We start from the raw sequence: 16,935 nt of genomic DNA on the forward strand, positions 1-16,935 counted from the left end.
ACAATTATTAACCCCTAATCTGCCGACCGGACCTCACCGATACTATAATAAATGGATTAACCCCTAATCCGCCTCACTAACCCTATAATAAATAGTATTAACCCCTAATCTGCCCTCCCTAACATCGCCGACACCTAACTTCAAGTATTAACCCCTAATCTGCCGACCGGTACCTCACCTCTACTCTAATAAATTTTTTTAAACCCCTAAAGCTAAGTCTAACCCTAACACCCCCCCTAAGTTAATATAATTTAAATCTAACGAAATAAATTAACTCTTATTAAATAAAATTATTCCTAGTTAAAGCTAAATACTTACCTGTAAAATAAACTCAAAATGTAGCTACCAATTAAATAATAATTATATTGTAGCTATTTTAGGATTTATATTTATTTTACAGGCAACTTTGTATTTATTTTAACCAGGTACAATAGCTATTAAATAGTTAAGAACTATTTAATAGCTACCTAGTTAAAATAATTACAAAATTACCTGGTAAAATAAATCCTAACCTAAGTTACAATTAAACCTAACACTACACTATCAATAAATTATTTAAATAAAATACCTACAATTATCTACAATTAAACCTAACACTACACTATCAATAAATAAATTAAATAAAATACCTACAAATAAATACAATTAAATAAACTAACTAAAGTACAAAAAATAAAAAAAGCTAAGTTACAAAAAAATAAAAAAATTAATTACAAACATAATAAAAAATATTACAACAATTTTAAGCTATTTACACCTACTCTAAGCCCCCTAATAAAATAACAAAGCCCCCCAAAATAAAAAAAATGCCCTACCCTATTCTAAAATTAAAATCTAACCAAACCCCCCTTAAATAAACCTAACACTAAGCCCCTGAAGATCTTCCTACCTTGTCTTCACCATGCCAGGTATCACCGATCGCTCCAGGCTCCGAAATCTTCATCCAAGCCCAAGCGGGGGCTGGAGATCCATCATCCGCTGAAGTCTTCTATCAAGCGACGGCTGAAGAGGTCCAGAAGAGGCTCCAAAGTCTTCATGCTATCCGGGCAGAAGAGTAGATCCGGACCAGCAACCATCTTCTTCCAAGCGTGACAAGCGGCTCCATGTTGAAGACCTCCGGCGCGGATCCATCCTCTTCTTGGCGACGTCCTTAAGTCCGAATGAAGGTTCCTTTAAATGACGTCCATCCAAAATGGCGTCCCTCGAATTCCGATTGGCTGATAGGATTCTATCAGCCAATCGGAATTAAGGTAGGAAAAAATCTGATTGGCTGATGGAATCAGCCAATCAGATTCAAGTTCAATCCGATTGGCTGATCCAATCAGCCAATCAGATTGAGCTTGCATTCTATTGGCTGATCGGAACAGCCAATAGGATGCGAGCTCAATCTGATTGGCTGATTCAATCAGCCAAATCAGATTTTCCCTACCTTAATTCCGATTGGCTGATAGAATCCTATCATGCAATCGGAATTCGAGGGGACGCCATCTGGATGACTGTCATTTAAAGGAACCTTCATTCGGACTTAGGACGTCGCAAGAAGAGGATGGATCCGCGCCGGAGGTCTTCAACATGGAGCCGCTTGTCACCGTTTGGAAGAAGATGGTTGCCAGTCCGGATCTACTCTTCTGCCCGGATAGCATGAAGACTTTGGAGCCTCTTCTGGACCTCTTCAGCCGTCGCTTGATAGAAGACTTCAGCCGGATGATGGATCTCCAGCCCCCGCTTGGGCTTGGATGAAGATTTCGGAGCCTGGAGAGATCGGTGATACCTGGCATGGTGAAGACAAGGTAGGAAGATCTTCAGGGGCTTAGTGTTAGGTTTATTTAAGGGGGGTTTGGGTTAGATTAGGGGTATGTGGGTGGTGGGTTGTAATGTTGGGGGGGTATTGTATGTTTTTTTTACAGGCAAAAGAGCTGAATTCTTTGGGGTATGCCCCGCAAAAGGCCCTTTTAAGGGCTGGTAAGGTAAAAGAGCTTTTCTATTTTAATTTTAGAATAGGGGTAGGGCATTTTTTTATTTTTGGCGGCTTTGTTATTTTATTAGGGGGCTTAGAGTAGGTGTAATTAGCTTAAAATTGTTGTAATATTTTTATTATGTTTGTAAATAATTTTTTTATTTTTTGTACTTTAGTTAGTTTATTTAATTGTATTTATTTGTAGGTATTTTATTTAATTTATTTATTGATAGTGTAGTGTTAGGTTTAATTGTAGATAATTGTAGGTATTTTATTTAATTAATTTATTGATAGTGTAGTGTTAGGTTTAATTGTAACTTAGGTTAGGATTTATTTTACAGGTAATTTTGTAATTATTTTAACTAGGTAGCTATTAAATAGTTATTAACTATTTAATAGCTATTGTACCTGGTTAAAATAAATACAAAGTTGCCTGTAAAATAAATATAAACCCTAAAATAGCTACAATATAATTATAATATATATTGTAGCTATATAAGGGTTTATTTTACAGGTAGTATTTAGCTTTAAATAGGAATAATTTATTTAATAAGAGTTAATGTATTTCGTTAGATTTAAATTATATTTAACTTAGGGGGGTGTTAGGGTTAGGGTTAGACTTAGCTTTAGGGGTTAAAAAATTTATTAGAGTAGCGGTGAGGTCCGGTCGGCAGATAAGGGGTTAATACTTGAAGTTAGGTGTCGGCGATGTTAGGGAGGGCAGATTAGGGGTTAATACTATTTATTATAGGGTTATTGAGGCGGGAGTGAGGCGGATTAGGGGTTAATACATTTATTATAGTGGCGGTGAGGTCCGGTCGGCAGATTAGGGGTTAATAATTGTAGGTAGGTGGAGGCGACGTTGGGGGCGGCAGATTAGGGGTTAATAAATATATAGGGGTCGGCGGTGTTAGGGGTAGCAGATTAGGGGTACATAGGGATAACGTAGGTGGCGGCGGTGTGCGGTCGGCAGATTAGGGGTTAAAAAATTTTAATAGAGTGGCGGCGATGTGGGGGGACCTCGGTTTAGGGGTACATAGGTAGTTTATGGGTGTTAGTGGTGTACTTTAGAGCACAGTAGTTAAGAGCTTTATGAACCGGCGTTAGCCCAGAAAGCTCTTAACTCCTGACTTTTTTCTGCGGCTGGAGTTTTGTCGTTAGATTTCTAACGCTCACTTCAGCCACGACTCTAAATACCGGCGTTAGAAAGATCTCATTGAAAAGATAGGATACGCAATTGACGTAAGGGGATCTGCGGTATGGAAAAGTCGCAGCTGGAAAGTGAGCATTAGACCCTTTCCTGACTGACTCCAAATACCAGCGGGCGGTAAAAACCAGCGTTAGGAGCCTCTACCGCCAAACTCTAAATCTAGGCGTATGTAACTTGAAAAAAAATGATTACTCCTATTTATATAAAAAGAAAACCTCTCTTACACTGTCCTATCTCCATACTAGCCTCAAAATGAACAGAAAGCACATTACACAACTAAGGCAATGGGGTATATTTATCATAGTGTGAACGGACATGATACAATGTAGTGTATCATGTCCGCTGCATACGCTGTTGGCATTTATCATTGCACCATCAGTCCTTCCTACTTCTTGTGAACTGCTGGTGCAATGCCGCCCCCTGCAGATTCGCGGCCGCTAGCAGGGGGTGTCCATTAACCCGATCATATTCGATCGGGTTGATTTCTGTCCGCGTCCTCAGAGCAGGCGGACAAGTTATGGAGCAGCTGCTTCATAACTTCTGTTTCCATACAGAGATTGATAAATCGGCCCCATAGTTATTATAAATACAGAGTACTAATTGTGTCTGTGTGTTCTAAATGAATGTTTTACCTGAACATTTGACATTTATTTTTTTATGAACAAATGTTAACTTTCCTTTTATATAATTTGTTATGTAATATATGAACATTCAAGCATTAAAGGGATATTTAAGTCTGTTTGATTGTTGTAATAAATAAGCACTAAGCAGTATGTTATACTTTATAGAAATAACTGCAATATGTATTCATCATTTAAAAAGGATTTTACATTTTCTTCTTTTTAAGTTTATTTGTGCAGTGTCCATTACTTTTTGTCACAGTTCAATAAGGAGGCATACATCTTCTAAAGTAATTGAGCTGGTATACTATTCAGATAATGCTAAAGGGACAGTGAGTCATGCACAGAAGAATGCAACTTAAGTTCTATTTATATTTACTTTGATTTAACATTTGCTTTTACTAAAGGAGCACTGTTTCATATCCCTTTAACATTTTAATGTAGATAGTAAAGAATGGGAATTAGTATATAAACGGCAAAATTTTAATAACTTTCACCTAGATTACGAGTTTTGCGTTAGAGGCTGTGCGGTGCTAACAAGCAGTTTATGCTCACCGCTCACTTACAGACAGTGCTGGTATTACAGGTTTTTACAACCCAGACAAGAAGTGAGCGTTGAGCAAAATTTTGCTCCTTACCGCACTCCAATACCAGCACTGCTTACGCTAGCGGTGAGCTGGTTGTGCGTGCTCGTGCACGATTTCCCCATAGGAATCAATGGGGAGAGCCGGCTGAAAAATAGTCTAACACCTGCCAAAAAGCAGCGTAAAGCTCCTTAACGCAGCCCCATTGATTCCTATGGGGAAATACATTTTATGTCTACACCTAACACCCTAACATGAACCCTGAGTGTAACCCCCCTAATCTTACAATTATTAACCCCCTAATCTGCTGCCCCGACATCACTGCAACCTACATTAATTATTAACCCCTAATCTGCCGCTCCGGACACCCGCCACCACCTACATTATACTTATGAACCCCTAATCTGCTGCCCCCACACATCGCCAACATCTACATTATATTTATTAACCCCTAATCTGCTGCCCCCAAAGTCGCCGACACCTACCTACATTTATTAACCCCTAATCTGCTGCCCCCAACGTAGCCGCCACTATAATAAACATATTAACCCCTAAACCGCTGCACTCCCGCCTCGCAAACATTAGTTAAATATTATTAACCCCTAATCTGCCGGCCCTAACATCGACGCCACCTACCTATATTTATTAACCCCTAATCTGCCGCCCCCAACGTCTCCGCCACTATATTAAAGTTATTAACCCCTAAAAAGTCTAACCCTAAACCTAAACCCCCTAACTTAAATATAATTAAAAGAAATCTAAATAAAATTACTATCATTAACTAAATTATTCCTATTACTTACTTAAATACTTACCTGTAAAATAAACCCTAAGCTAGCTACAATATAACTAATAGTTACATTGTATCTAGCTTAGGGTTTATTTTTATTTCACAGGCAAGATTGTATTTATTTTAACTAGGTACAATAGTTATTAAATAGTTATTAACTATTTAATAACCACCTAGCTAAAATAAAAACAAAAGTACCTGTAAAATAAAACCTAACCTAAGTTACAATTACACCTCACACTACACTACAATTAAATTATTTCCCTAAATTAAATACAATTAAATTAAATTATCTAAAGTACAAAACCCCCCACTAAATTACAGAAAATAATAAACAAATTACAAGATTTTTAAACTAATTACACCTAATCTAATCCCCCTAACAAAATAAAAAAGCCCCCCAAAATAAAAAAGCCCTACCCTACACTAAATTACAAATAGCCCTTAAAAGGGCCTTTTTTTTTTTTTTTTGCAAGTTTAAAGATGCAACTTTATTTATGAAATCTGTTACAAAAATTGTACAAAAGCATACATTTTTTTTTATGTACAACAGTGTTATTTCAGCAATAGAACAACAAAAATAAATAAAAAATAAAATAAAGCTTTCAGTCATATTATTCCAATAAATATTTTCAGACAGAATTGAATCTTACAAATATTGTGTGTCTGCAAATACTGTTGCCCTTCTGAATTTACTTCTATCAAAGGAACATGAAAGAAAAAAAAAAATGTTTCATGACTCAGATAGAGCATGCAACTCCAATATACTCCATTATCAAATTTCCTTCATTCTTCTTGTATCCTTTGTTGAATGAGCAGTATTGCAGTACTGGAAACTAGTTGAAAACATTGGGTCAGCCAATGAGAAGAGCAATATATGCGGAAAGCCCACAATTTTCAGACTTGAGTCAGACAGAGCATACACATCGAAACAACTTCACAACCCACTTCCATCATCAATCCTGCTTCATTCTCCTGGCACTGTTCGTTAAAGGTGCAGCAACGCTCCACTGGGAGCGAGCTTAACACATCCGATGATCCAATGCTAAGAAACATACCTGTGCAGCAAAATTCAGCAGCTAGCTCCCAGTAGTACACCGCTGCTCCCGAGGCTACCTAGGTATGATTTTCAACAAAAAATACCAAGAGAACAAAGCAAACTCGACAACACAAGTACACTGGAAAGTTGCTCCAAATTGCATGCTCTATCTGAATTGTCGGTTTTCATATTGGTTCAAATGTACTTGGTATCTTTTGTTTAAGAATTAACATTCGTAGCATCAGGAGCATCCACATGTCCCGAGCACCCATGGCAGCAGTGTCTGCAACAATGTTTCTAGCAATGCCATACATTGTGAATCACTAGAGGGCAGCAGGATTTGCAACAATGTATGACATTGTCATTAAAAGGGCCTTTTGCGGGGCATTGCCCCAAAGTAATCAGCTCTTTTACCAGTAAAAAAAAAAGTACAAATCCCCCCCAACATTAAAACCCACCACCCACACAACCAACCCTACTCTAAAACCACCCAATACCCCCTTAAAAAACCTAACACTAACCCTTGAAGATCACCTTACCGGGAGAAGTCTTCATCCAACCGGGCCGAAGTCCTCAACGAAGCCGGGAGTGGAGCGGGTCCATCTTCAAGACATCCGACGCGGAGCATCCTCTTCTGACGACGGCTAACACAGAATGAAGATACCTTTAAATGACGTCATCCAAGATGGCGTCCCTTCAATTCCGATTGGCTGATAGAATTCTATCAGCCAATCGGAATTAAGGTTGAAAAAATCCTATTGGCTGATGCAATAAGCCAATAGGATTGAACTTCAATCCTATTGGCTGATCCATTCAGCCAATAGGATTGAGCTTGCATTCTATTGGCTGTTCCAATCAGCCAATAGAATGCAAGCTCAATCCTATTGGCTGATTGCATCAGCCAATGGGATTTTTTCTACCTTAATTCCGATTGTCTGATAGAATTCTATCAGCCAATCGGAATCGAAGGGACGCCATCTTGGATGACGTCACTTAAAGGTACCTTCATTCTGTGTTAGCCGTCGTCAGAAGAGGATGCTCCACGTCGGATGTCTTGAAGATTGACCCGCTCCGCGCCGGATGGATGAAGATAGAAGATGCTGTCTGGATGAAGACTTTTGCCCGTCTGGAGGACCACTTCGCCCGGCTTGGATGAAGACTTCTCCCGGCTTCGTTGAGGACTTCGGCCCGGTTGGATGAAGACTTCTCCTGGTAAGGTGATCTTCAAGGGGTTAGTGTTAGTTTTTTTTTAAGGGGGTATTGGGTGGGTTTTAGAGTAGGGTTGGTTGTGTGGGTGGTGGGTTTTAATGTTGGGGGGGGATTTGTACTTTTTTTTTACAGGTAAAAGAGCTGATTACTTTGGGGCAATGCAACGCAAAAGGCCCTTTTAAGGGCTATTTGTAATTTAGTGTAGGGTAGGGCTTTTTTATTTTGGGTGGCTTTTATATTTTGTTAGGGGGATTAGATTAGGTGTAATTAGTTTAAAAATCTTGTAATTTGTTTTTTTTGTACTTTAGATAATTTAATTTAATTGTAATTTAATTTAGGGAAATAATTTAATTTTAGTGTAGTGTTAGGTGTAATTGTGGTTTTATTTTACAGGTACTTTTGTATTTATTTTAACTAGGTAGTTATTAAATAGTTAATAACTATTTAATAACTATTGTACCTAGTTAAAATAAATACAAACTTGCCTGTAAAATAAAAATAAACCCTAAGCTAGATACAATGTATCTATTAGTTATATTGTAGTTAGCTTTGGGTTTATTTTATAGGTAAGTATTTAGTTTTAAATAGGAATAATTTAGTTAATTATAGTAATTTTATTTATATTTATTTAAATTATATTTAAGTTAGGGGGTGTTAGGGTTAGCAGTAAATACAAAATAAGAAGACAGGAGCACCGGCAGATGAAGAATACAGCGTTTATTTCCAAAATAACGCTGAATATAGTAAAGCATAAAGTTCATAGATTTGACATAAGACTTCTTGGCAATGCTTCAGTGAACACTGACAGCAGCTGGTAGTCCAGATGTATGATAGAAGTGGTGTTAGGGTTAGACTTAGGTTTAAGGGTTAATAACTTTAATATAGTGGCGGCGGCGTTGGGGGCGGCAGATTAGGGGTTAATAAGTGTGAGGTAGGTTGGCGTTGATGTTAGGGACGGCAGATTAGGGGTTAATAATATTTAACTGTTTGCGATGCGGGAGTGCGGCGGTTTAGAGGTTAATATATTTATTATAGTGGAGGTGATGTCCGGTTCGGCAGATTAGGGGTTAAAAATATTATTTTAGTGTTTGCAATGTGGGGGGGGCCTCGGTTTAGGGGTTAATAGGTAGTTTATGGGTGTTAGTGTACTTTTTAGCACTTTAGTTAAGAGTTTTATGCTACAGCGTTGTAGTGTAAAACTTAACTACTGACTTTAAAATGCGGTACCAGTCTTGACAGGAGAGGGTGTACCGCTCACTTTTTGGCAGACTCGTAATACCGGCGCTATGCAAGTCCCATTGAAAAAATAGGATACACAATTTACGTAAGTGGATTTGCGGTATTTCCAAGTCTGGCCAAAAAAGTGAGCGGTACACCTGTACCTTCAAGACTCGTAATACCAGCGGGCTTTAAAAAGCAGCGTTGGGACCGGCCAACGCTGCTTTTTAAGCCTAACGCACAACTCGTAAACTATCCGTTTATTTTTGCAACTGTGCCACAACCTGTAGTTAATTTTTAGTGACAGCAAGCTATTTGCATATCACTAAATGATAGTGACTCCTTACAGCTAATTCAGTGAGAAGCATGAAAAGGTGTTTCTCCCCCCAGAAGCAATGGGAAATCTTGTGGTTGTGTGGGGTCTCCCTTTAGTGCTAGGTGTAGTTTATGGGGGTCACTAGGGAGTTGGGTATTGCACTATAGAAGCTGTGTAGAGAGGTTGAGGTTACTAGTAGTGGTGGTGTTGGATTACTATCAGTATGGACTACATGCAGTAGGCCAGACTGATAAGTGTTAATTGTGGTGGGGGAAGATTCAGTCAGGGTTTATTGTGGTTAGGGTATCTCTGAGGTAAGGGATTAAGTGAAATTGGAGTCTGACTGTTTTCCTTCAGTGACGGGTTTCTATGGGTAGCAGTTATTTGTGAGGAGGTAATGGTTAGAGTTTATTGTGGTTAGGGGGATCCAGAAAGTAGGGTATAAATTGCAATGGGATCCAGTATAGTGTGGGTAAAATTGCACTGGGGTTTAGAGTACTTAGGGTTCTTTAATTTGGTGGTTGGAAATGCGAAGGGATCAGACAATCTCCCTAATATGTGTATAACACTGTCACCTACATAACCCATCATATTTTACATATCTTATTAAAAATAATTGGATGAATTGGATATATCTTTCCATCTCTCTATCTATTAGATTGATTAAACTGAATCTCCCATGAGTCACGCTGCTTTACTGATCTTGTTGCAAATAACTGTGACAGAGATCTAGCCCCTAGATTCCATTATAATCTTCATTCCGTTATCCATATGTCTCCTCACTTTTTGTATTTATCACCCAGATTGTAAATTCCACGGATATGACTTTGACTCTTTTGTTATAATTATGCCAATGCATCTTTGGTTTGTTCTCACAACATATTTGATTATATGCGTGTATATTAATGTGGAACATTTTGCTGCTTTATAAATACATATTAATTATATTGTATTATGAATTATAATAACAACAATAATACACAACTTTTGAATTACTGATCATAGTTTAGCAATCACTATTTTAAAGGGCAATTATAGCTAAAAAAATGGATGATAAAAATTAATGATGTAATTTTAGCAATAGCGGCCCTCGAACTGTTTGTGTTTAACCCTTGAAAAGGGATTAATATAATTAAACACTGCTCAGGAGACAGCCAGTGAGCCAATTAGAAGTGGCAGTCATACAGCTGAGTAGTTCTTTAACTTTGTGTAAATTAAACACATAAAGTTGCAGGTTGAATAGAGTGAAATTGACATGCTCTAATCATTATCTGTTATAATTGCTTTTTCAAGTGAAAGTAAATCCTAGCGCTTTACAAAAGCTAGGATTTACTATTGAAACAAATAAAAGGGAACTTTCATTCATGAAGTATAAGATACTTCATGTAGAAAGCTCCATTATTTGATTCAACTGGTCGCCGCTCCTAGCTCCTACAGCAGCCAACGACGAAAATTTTTTTTGGCTAAGAGGTGACGTTAGTCACGTTTTCACCTCTTAGCCAATAGCCGTGCGGTAAATCCGTCTCCCATGGACGCCAAGCCGGATTTACCACACGGCTATTGGCTAAGAGGTGAAAACGTCACCTCTTAGCCAAATTTTTTTTTAGCCGTGGGCTGCTGTAGGAGCTAAGAGCGGCGATCTATTGAATCAAATAAAGGAGCTTTCTACATTAATTATCTTATACTTCATGAATGAAAGTCCCCTTTATTTGTTTCAATAGTAAATCCTAGCATTTGTAAAACGCTAGGATTTACTTTCACTTTAAGCTTATATCAGCTATTATAATATTTGAAAGAAGGCATTGATAACAAACTAGTACAAATTCATGGGGCATCCGCGCTACTACAAACTGAGCACTTTACCTTAAGCATTGGGATACCGAGTGCAGGATCTGACTCAGACTCAGGTTCTTTTTTTACTTCCGGTATTACATTTGGGTCATCTGGAGATGCTGCAACAAATGTGAAGTGGCCAAGGATGTCCTGGTCAGTAGACAGTGTCCTCGTCTCTGGATAGGGAACTACTGAGAATAAGCTTGGTGGTGGTATGGGGGGCCCAGAAGGGCCTAATCCGAGACCATCTAGGATCTAAGTAAGTGATAGAAGTCAGGCGAAAATATATAAAAGCAAAGACATTAACAGAAGTTCAATTTACATAAATTGTTCTACTCACCTCTTCAATAGAAGGCAACTTTCTACTCTGTATGATTTTCTTTCCAATAGGTTCAATGGAATCACATACATGGAAATCAAAGTGCGGAATGCCCATTTCTACTTTCTCAACTCGTTCCTCATTCTTATCCATGTCCAGCACTCCCTCATTTTCAGTAGATTTTAGCTTGTCTAAACGCTCTTTCTCTGCCTTCTCTCTCTCAAGCTGATCTTTCTCTGCTTTTTCACGTTCTAGTTTTTCAAGCCGTTCTCGCTCTTTGCGGTTCTTTTTATGAGAGGCTACTTGACGTTCAGGGGCCTGATTTTCTCCTTCATGCTGACTGTCTTCCATAATGTTTGCAAAATGCAAAATACCCTGGACACGGTCCCATAAAGTTAAGATTTGTAGAACATCCTTCTGGAAGGATTCATATTTTATAAAGTTTTGCATTAACTGCTTCTCATTCTCGCTCATGGATTCCACCTCAGCATCCTCCAGCACAACTATGGAGGGATCTCCTGCACCATTTCTAAGTTCTTTTGTTCTGTGTTTCTTATTTGCCAGATCATACTCATTCACCACAGAGTCTGGACGATCCCTTACTGAGGCTTTTCTCTCCAGTGCAGAATTCAAGCGCTGATCATTCTTCACTGAAGAAATGTTAGCACCCTAAATAGAAAACAAACAAAATACACATATTAACCCTATCGCTGCTAAGCCAACTATGAGCTGTTTTGCTACCTACAAATCCTATTTTAAGTCAAATTTATTTTTTTCAGCAGGTCCAGCAGATTCACAATATGCCATTATTATATTTATAATTCATGGCATGTGAGATATCTATGGCAAAACTGTAAAAAATATTTATCATTTTTTAATAGATTTTAGTAAATAATATTAAAAATAGCCCAGTGACAACTGCTGTTACTGTGATCACCTTACTAAATTGGCATCAATGGTAGCCACATGTAAAATATGGGTCAATACATGCTTTTGGGGGTTATAATATAGATTAGAGAGGATTGTGCAGTACAGAAATAAAAGCACTTTTTTTTCTTGAAAGGTGTCGACTGTTACTACAGTGATCACCTGACTATACAGACAAAATCCATGTATTTTTTTTAAGAGAGGGACTTCTTTTAGTAAAAAAAAAGTTTATTAGGGGTCTCTAGACATACTAGTTTTTTTCCATTGTGCATATAAACTATAATACCTGTGTGTCCCTGTGTGTTTTGTTTTTATTTTATTTTAAAATGATCATCTGTCTTTTAATGAAATTCTCTTTAAAATGAGGGTTCTTGGAGGTTTGCAGCTGCTATGGGAGCTGAGTTTGATATACGTGGTGACTTCACCGGCACTCCCATAATGCCTGGAAGTGCCGACCCACCTAGGCTAACCAATGAGGGAGAAAAATTGTCGATCTCCCTGCATGATGAGAACACCTTGTCATGTGCATTGAATGGATTAAAATTTGCAGTGGTCAAATAAAATAATAAACATGTTTAAAGGTATATGAAACCCCAAAAAATTATTTTGGGATTCAGCCAGAGCATACAATTTTAAAAAAGCTTCCACTTTACTTCTATTATTAAAGGGCCATGATACCCAAATGTTGAAACACTTGAAAGTTACAGCATAGCTGTAAAAAGCTGACTAGAAAATATCACCTGAACATCTCTATGTAAAAAAGAAAGATGTTTTACCTCAAAAGTTCCTCAGTAGCCACATCCCATTGTAAAGGACTTCTAAGCAGCAAATCAGTATGTCTCTCCCAGGACAGCTAAGGGATTGAGCCTCGTGCACTCTCATGTTATTTCCCTATTCAGTTTAAGGAAATTTACTATGAAATCTCATGAGAGTTAAGTCAAATCTCATAAGATCACAGTAAAAGAGTTCATGACCTCAGCACTGCTGATGCTGATTGGCTGCTGTTCATTTCTTCAATTTTTACCTGCAGATGGGCAGCAGCTGAATTATAACTTTTTACACAGAACTTACTTTGCTGAGCTGAGGAGATTGTGAGGTAAAATATCTTCCTTTTTTACATAGAGATGCTCAGGTGATATTTTCCTGTAAGCTTTTTACAGTTATACTGCATCAGATTCAAGTTATTAGGATATGAGTATTATGTCCCTTTAAATCTGTTTCGTTCCCATGGCATCCATTGTTGGAGAAATACTTAGATAGGTGTCTGGAGCACTACATGGCAGGAAATAATGCTGCCATCCAGTGCTCTTGCACTATTTTGCTCCATATATGTACATGCTCCTTATCTTAGGTCCCTGTTTTTCAACAAAAGATACCATGAGAATTTCTTTCTTTTCGGGCATGGAGAGTCCACAACGTCATTCCAATTACTAGTGGGATATTCAACACCTGGCCAGCAGGAGGAGGCAAAGAGCACCCCAGCAAAGCTGCTCAGTGTAACTTCCCATACCTATAATCCCCAGTCATTTAGCCGAAGGAAAACGGAAAAAGAAGAAACACAAGGGTATAGAAGTGTCTGAGGGTTACTCAAAAAAACTGCTGAATTATATTTAAAAAAGAGGACGGGGGGGGAACGACGACTTCTGGACGGCGGCCATGCTTGGATGCAAAATTTTGAGCTGCTCCAGTCATCCTGCTACATCAAGCTTATATCTAAATTTGGTATCTACATCTGGACTTTAATCTGATAGCATTTTGAACTACAGAAGATTTCCTCTCAGCAGATACCTTTCTTTTCAGAATTGTTGCATGCTCTCACAATCTGGAGCTTTTCCTGCCGTTTAAGCCTCAACACAAACCCCCCCAGTGATTTTCTTATCGGACTTCACTGCTGTGCAGCGCCATATGTGCGCTGATCAATAACAATCTCAGATACCTGCACAAAGCTAGTCATATAGATTGAAAATGGAGACTGCTACATATATCTTGACTGAATTGAGCCGTTTGCGCGAAGGCTACTGAGTCAAATTCAAGCAGAAGTTACAAATGGCGCCTAACTGTCAGGGTGCCAGGAATCAGACTGAGAAGAGAAGTGCAAAAATAATCACACCTTTATTAATAGCAAAAAATAATAAAAAGTCCACAAGTCAAATAACAAGCCAGGAGTCAAAACCAGAGCTGGTAGTCAGACGAGCCGAGTCAGGAGCCAAAGCGAATAGTCAGACAAACCGGAATCAGGAACAAGGAAAACAGCAGAGTCAGGAACAAGCCAGGGATCAGGAACCAGGAAGGACGTCAGGCAGCCAGGTAATACACAGGAACTCTCACAAACAGGTCTGAGACAATGCAAAGGCAAAGCATACCCTTTAAATAATAAGTGATGACATCACAATTCTGAGACTGCATCCTGCCTCACACATGGATGATGCACACCAGTCTGGCCATAAAAGGAAGTGCAGGAAATGAGCAGCATCCCCCACAATGCACCATAGTCAGGAAGAGAGGTGAGTAAAATGGCTGCCAGCCGCACATGGCAAACACAACAGGGATAAAACCCTGACACTAACCCTATCAGTGCTTGCTCCTCTGAAAAATGTCTCCAATCGGAGCCTGTTTGCTTAGAAGAGGAGAGAGACGGAGCTTCTCATCCCCAGTGCATATTACCTGCTACTGGACATTCCTGTACACTCATTGATACAATTCCTAATACCAGGGATAATATAGTGCTGAGGGAGATTCACGGTGGCTCTACAACCAGGGGTTATTCTGCTCTTATAGTGGGGTCAAAGGCTATGATACCAGCAACTAATGGGACCACAGCTAATGTCTCTACCAGACCAAAGACAAATAATTGGCTGCTAACACTCACATTACCTGGAGGGCCCATTGACTGGGCGAGACTTCGCCACAAGTTTTCCAGTTTGTCCACAGCTGCTGTCTGCCTCCATGTGCACGGGGACACCAAGTGTGAGCCGGGACACAGGAACTGTCTTTCCATATCCCAAGCTGCTCTGTCTCCAGCTAGACGCTGCAGAACCGGCTCCTAACGTAACCTTGCTACCAGTAAAAATCCCCTCATTTGTCCAGGAACTGTGCTGCCTGAGGGATATCTGGTACCGGAGATCTGCCCAGCTAGACTGCATTGGAGTGGGCTAATTGTCTTATATATTCTCCCTTCTGTCCTAGCTTAAATACCTTGGCCATCCCACTGGAAAACAGCTTGGCAGCAATAACAAGAACACTAATAGACTCACTTAATTATCAATTCTTCAAAGTACGTTATAGGCAAAAATAAAGTTATATACACCATGTTACAGGGTAATATTATTACACCCCTGTCTTCCTCTACCTATGCACTCAATTTGCCTGTAGAATCTACTATAAATCTATTTCTTGTTAGAAATTGCAAATAACTGTAAAAAATAATCTATATCAAAGTCAAGTTAAAGCTAGATTCATCAGGGATATTTTAGACTTAAATACGTTACCTAAGTTTATTTTACTAGTGTTAATGTGTATATTTCACTGTCATAAGAAATGTTTACTCTCCTCATATATATGTCCAGACATAGAAGCTATAAAGCAGCATATTTTCTACTGGTTCATTCACACAATATTCCCATGGTAGGGTCTTCTATGTTATAATTGAGATATTTCTAATTTCCCTGTCTCTATAGCACCGCACCCAAAGGGGTGTTTGATTCTTTAAAGTATGTTATAGGCAAAAAATAAATTTCTATGCACCATGTTACCGGGTTATATTATCCCTCCTTTGTCTTTCTATACATATGTACCCGATTTGTCTATAGAACCTAATGTGCCTATAGATCCTAACTTGTTAGAAAGGGACAAATGTAATGTATCATGTAGCTGAGCTGCCATCCCTTACTCTGTACAAAAGAACTCGAAAACCCATCTCTTCTCATCATTTGTTGTGTAACAGTAGCTCCCCTTGAGAGTATACATCTAGATCTTATTTATCACTAGCAAAAAGCGAATACAAATGCTAATTTATATGCATGGTAGATACTGCAGTTCTCACATTGTGTAATGAGCAGGTATCCATATTCAACCTGAACCTTAAGACGTTGGACTTTGCTACTAAGCGGACATAACTTTATCATTATTTAACTTTCCTACAGTTGTAGTTTATTTTACTCTAGAACTAGATTGTGTTAATTTTCTTGTAGGCCGATAAGTGGCCTAACACCCTCAAACACCTCTAGCAAGTGTCATCCATATTAGAAATTAAAGCCCAAAAGTGACTTTAGCATGGTAGAGGAGGTATAAAATCTACAGAAGTTAAAAAAGAGGTTTTAAGGATAAAGGTCATGAACTGTCATGGAGTATTATCACTTATGTTTCTGGTATTGTTTTACAGGCCAGTTTTTATTCTGTCATTATATATACTTCTGACATTGTTGTGAAATTCTGTAAAATCCAAAAGATGTGACTCCCTTTTGTACTTGGACCTTAATTGCTGGAAATGTTTTTGTTTCAACCTCAATAAAATAAAATAAAAAAATAAAAATAAAAAAAAGAGGACGGGGTTGTGAACTCTCCATGCCTGGATGAAGGAAATTTATCAGGTAAGCATAAATTCTGTTTTCTTTTCTATGGCATGGAGAGTCCACAACGTCATTCTAATTACTAGTGGGAATCAATACCCAAGCTAGAGGACACAGAATGAAAAGGGAGGGAGAACAAGGCAGGAGGACCTAAACAGAAGGCACCATTGCTTGAAGAACCTTTCTCCCAAAAAAGGCCTCAGCCGAGGCAAAAGTATCAAATTTGTAGAATTTGGAAAAAGTATGCAAAGAGGACCATGTTGCCGCCTTGCAAATCTGTTCCACAGAAGCTTCATTTTTGAAAGCCCAGGATGAGGAGACAGTCCTAGTGGAATGAGCCGTAAA

General features: G+C 38.6%; 1 protein-coding gene across 1 annotated transcript in view; it reads right to left on the reverse strand.

Annotated features, from left to right (window-relative positions):
• The window catches only part of HYDIN (HYDIN axonemal central pair apparatus protein), a 595,027-nt gene that overhangs the window by 240,720 nt on the left and 337,372 nt on the right, over nucleotides 1–16,935 (reverse strand). Inside the window, 2 exon segments of the mRNA XM_053719498.1 lie at nucleotides 10,807–11,031; nucleotides 11,117–11,764. Of these exon segments, the coding sequence (XP_053575473.1) occupies nucleotides 10,807–11,031; nucleotides 11,117–11,764 (873 nt within the window).

Source organism: Bombina bombina, chromosome 1 (assembly GCF_027579735.1).
Source record: "Bombina bombina isolate aBomBom1 chromosome 1, aBomBom1.pri, whole genome shotgun sequence".
NCBI classification, from domain to species: Eukaryota; Metazoa; Chordata; class Amphibia; order Anura; family Bombinatoridae; genus Bombina; species Bombina bombina.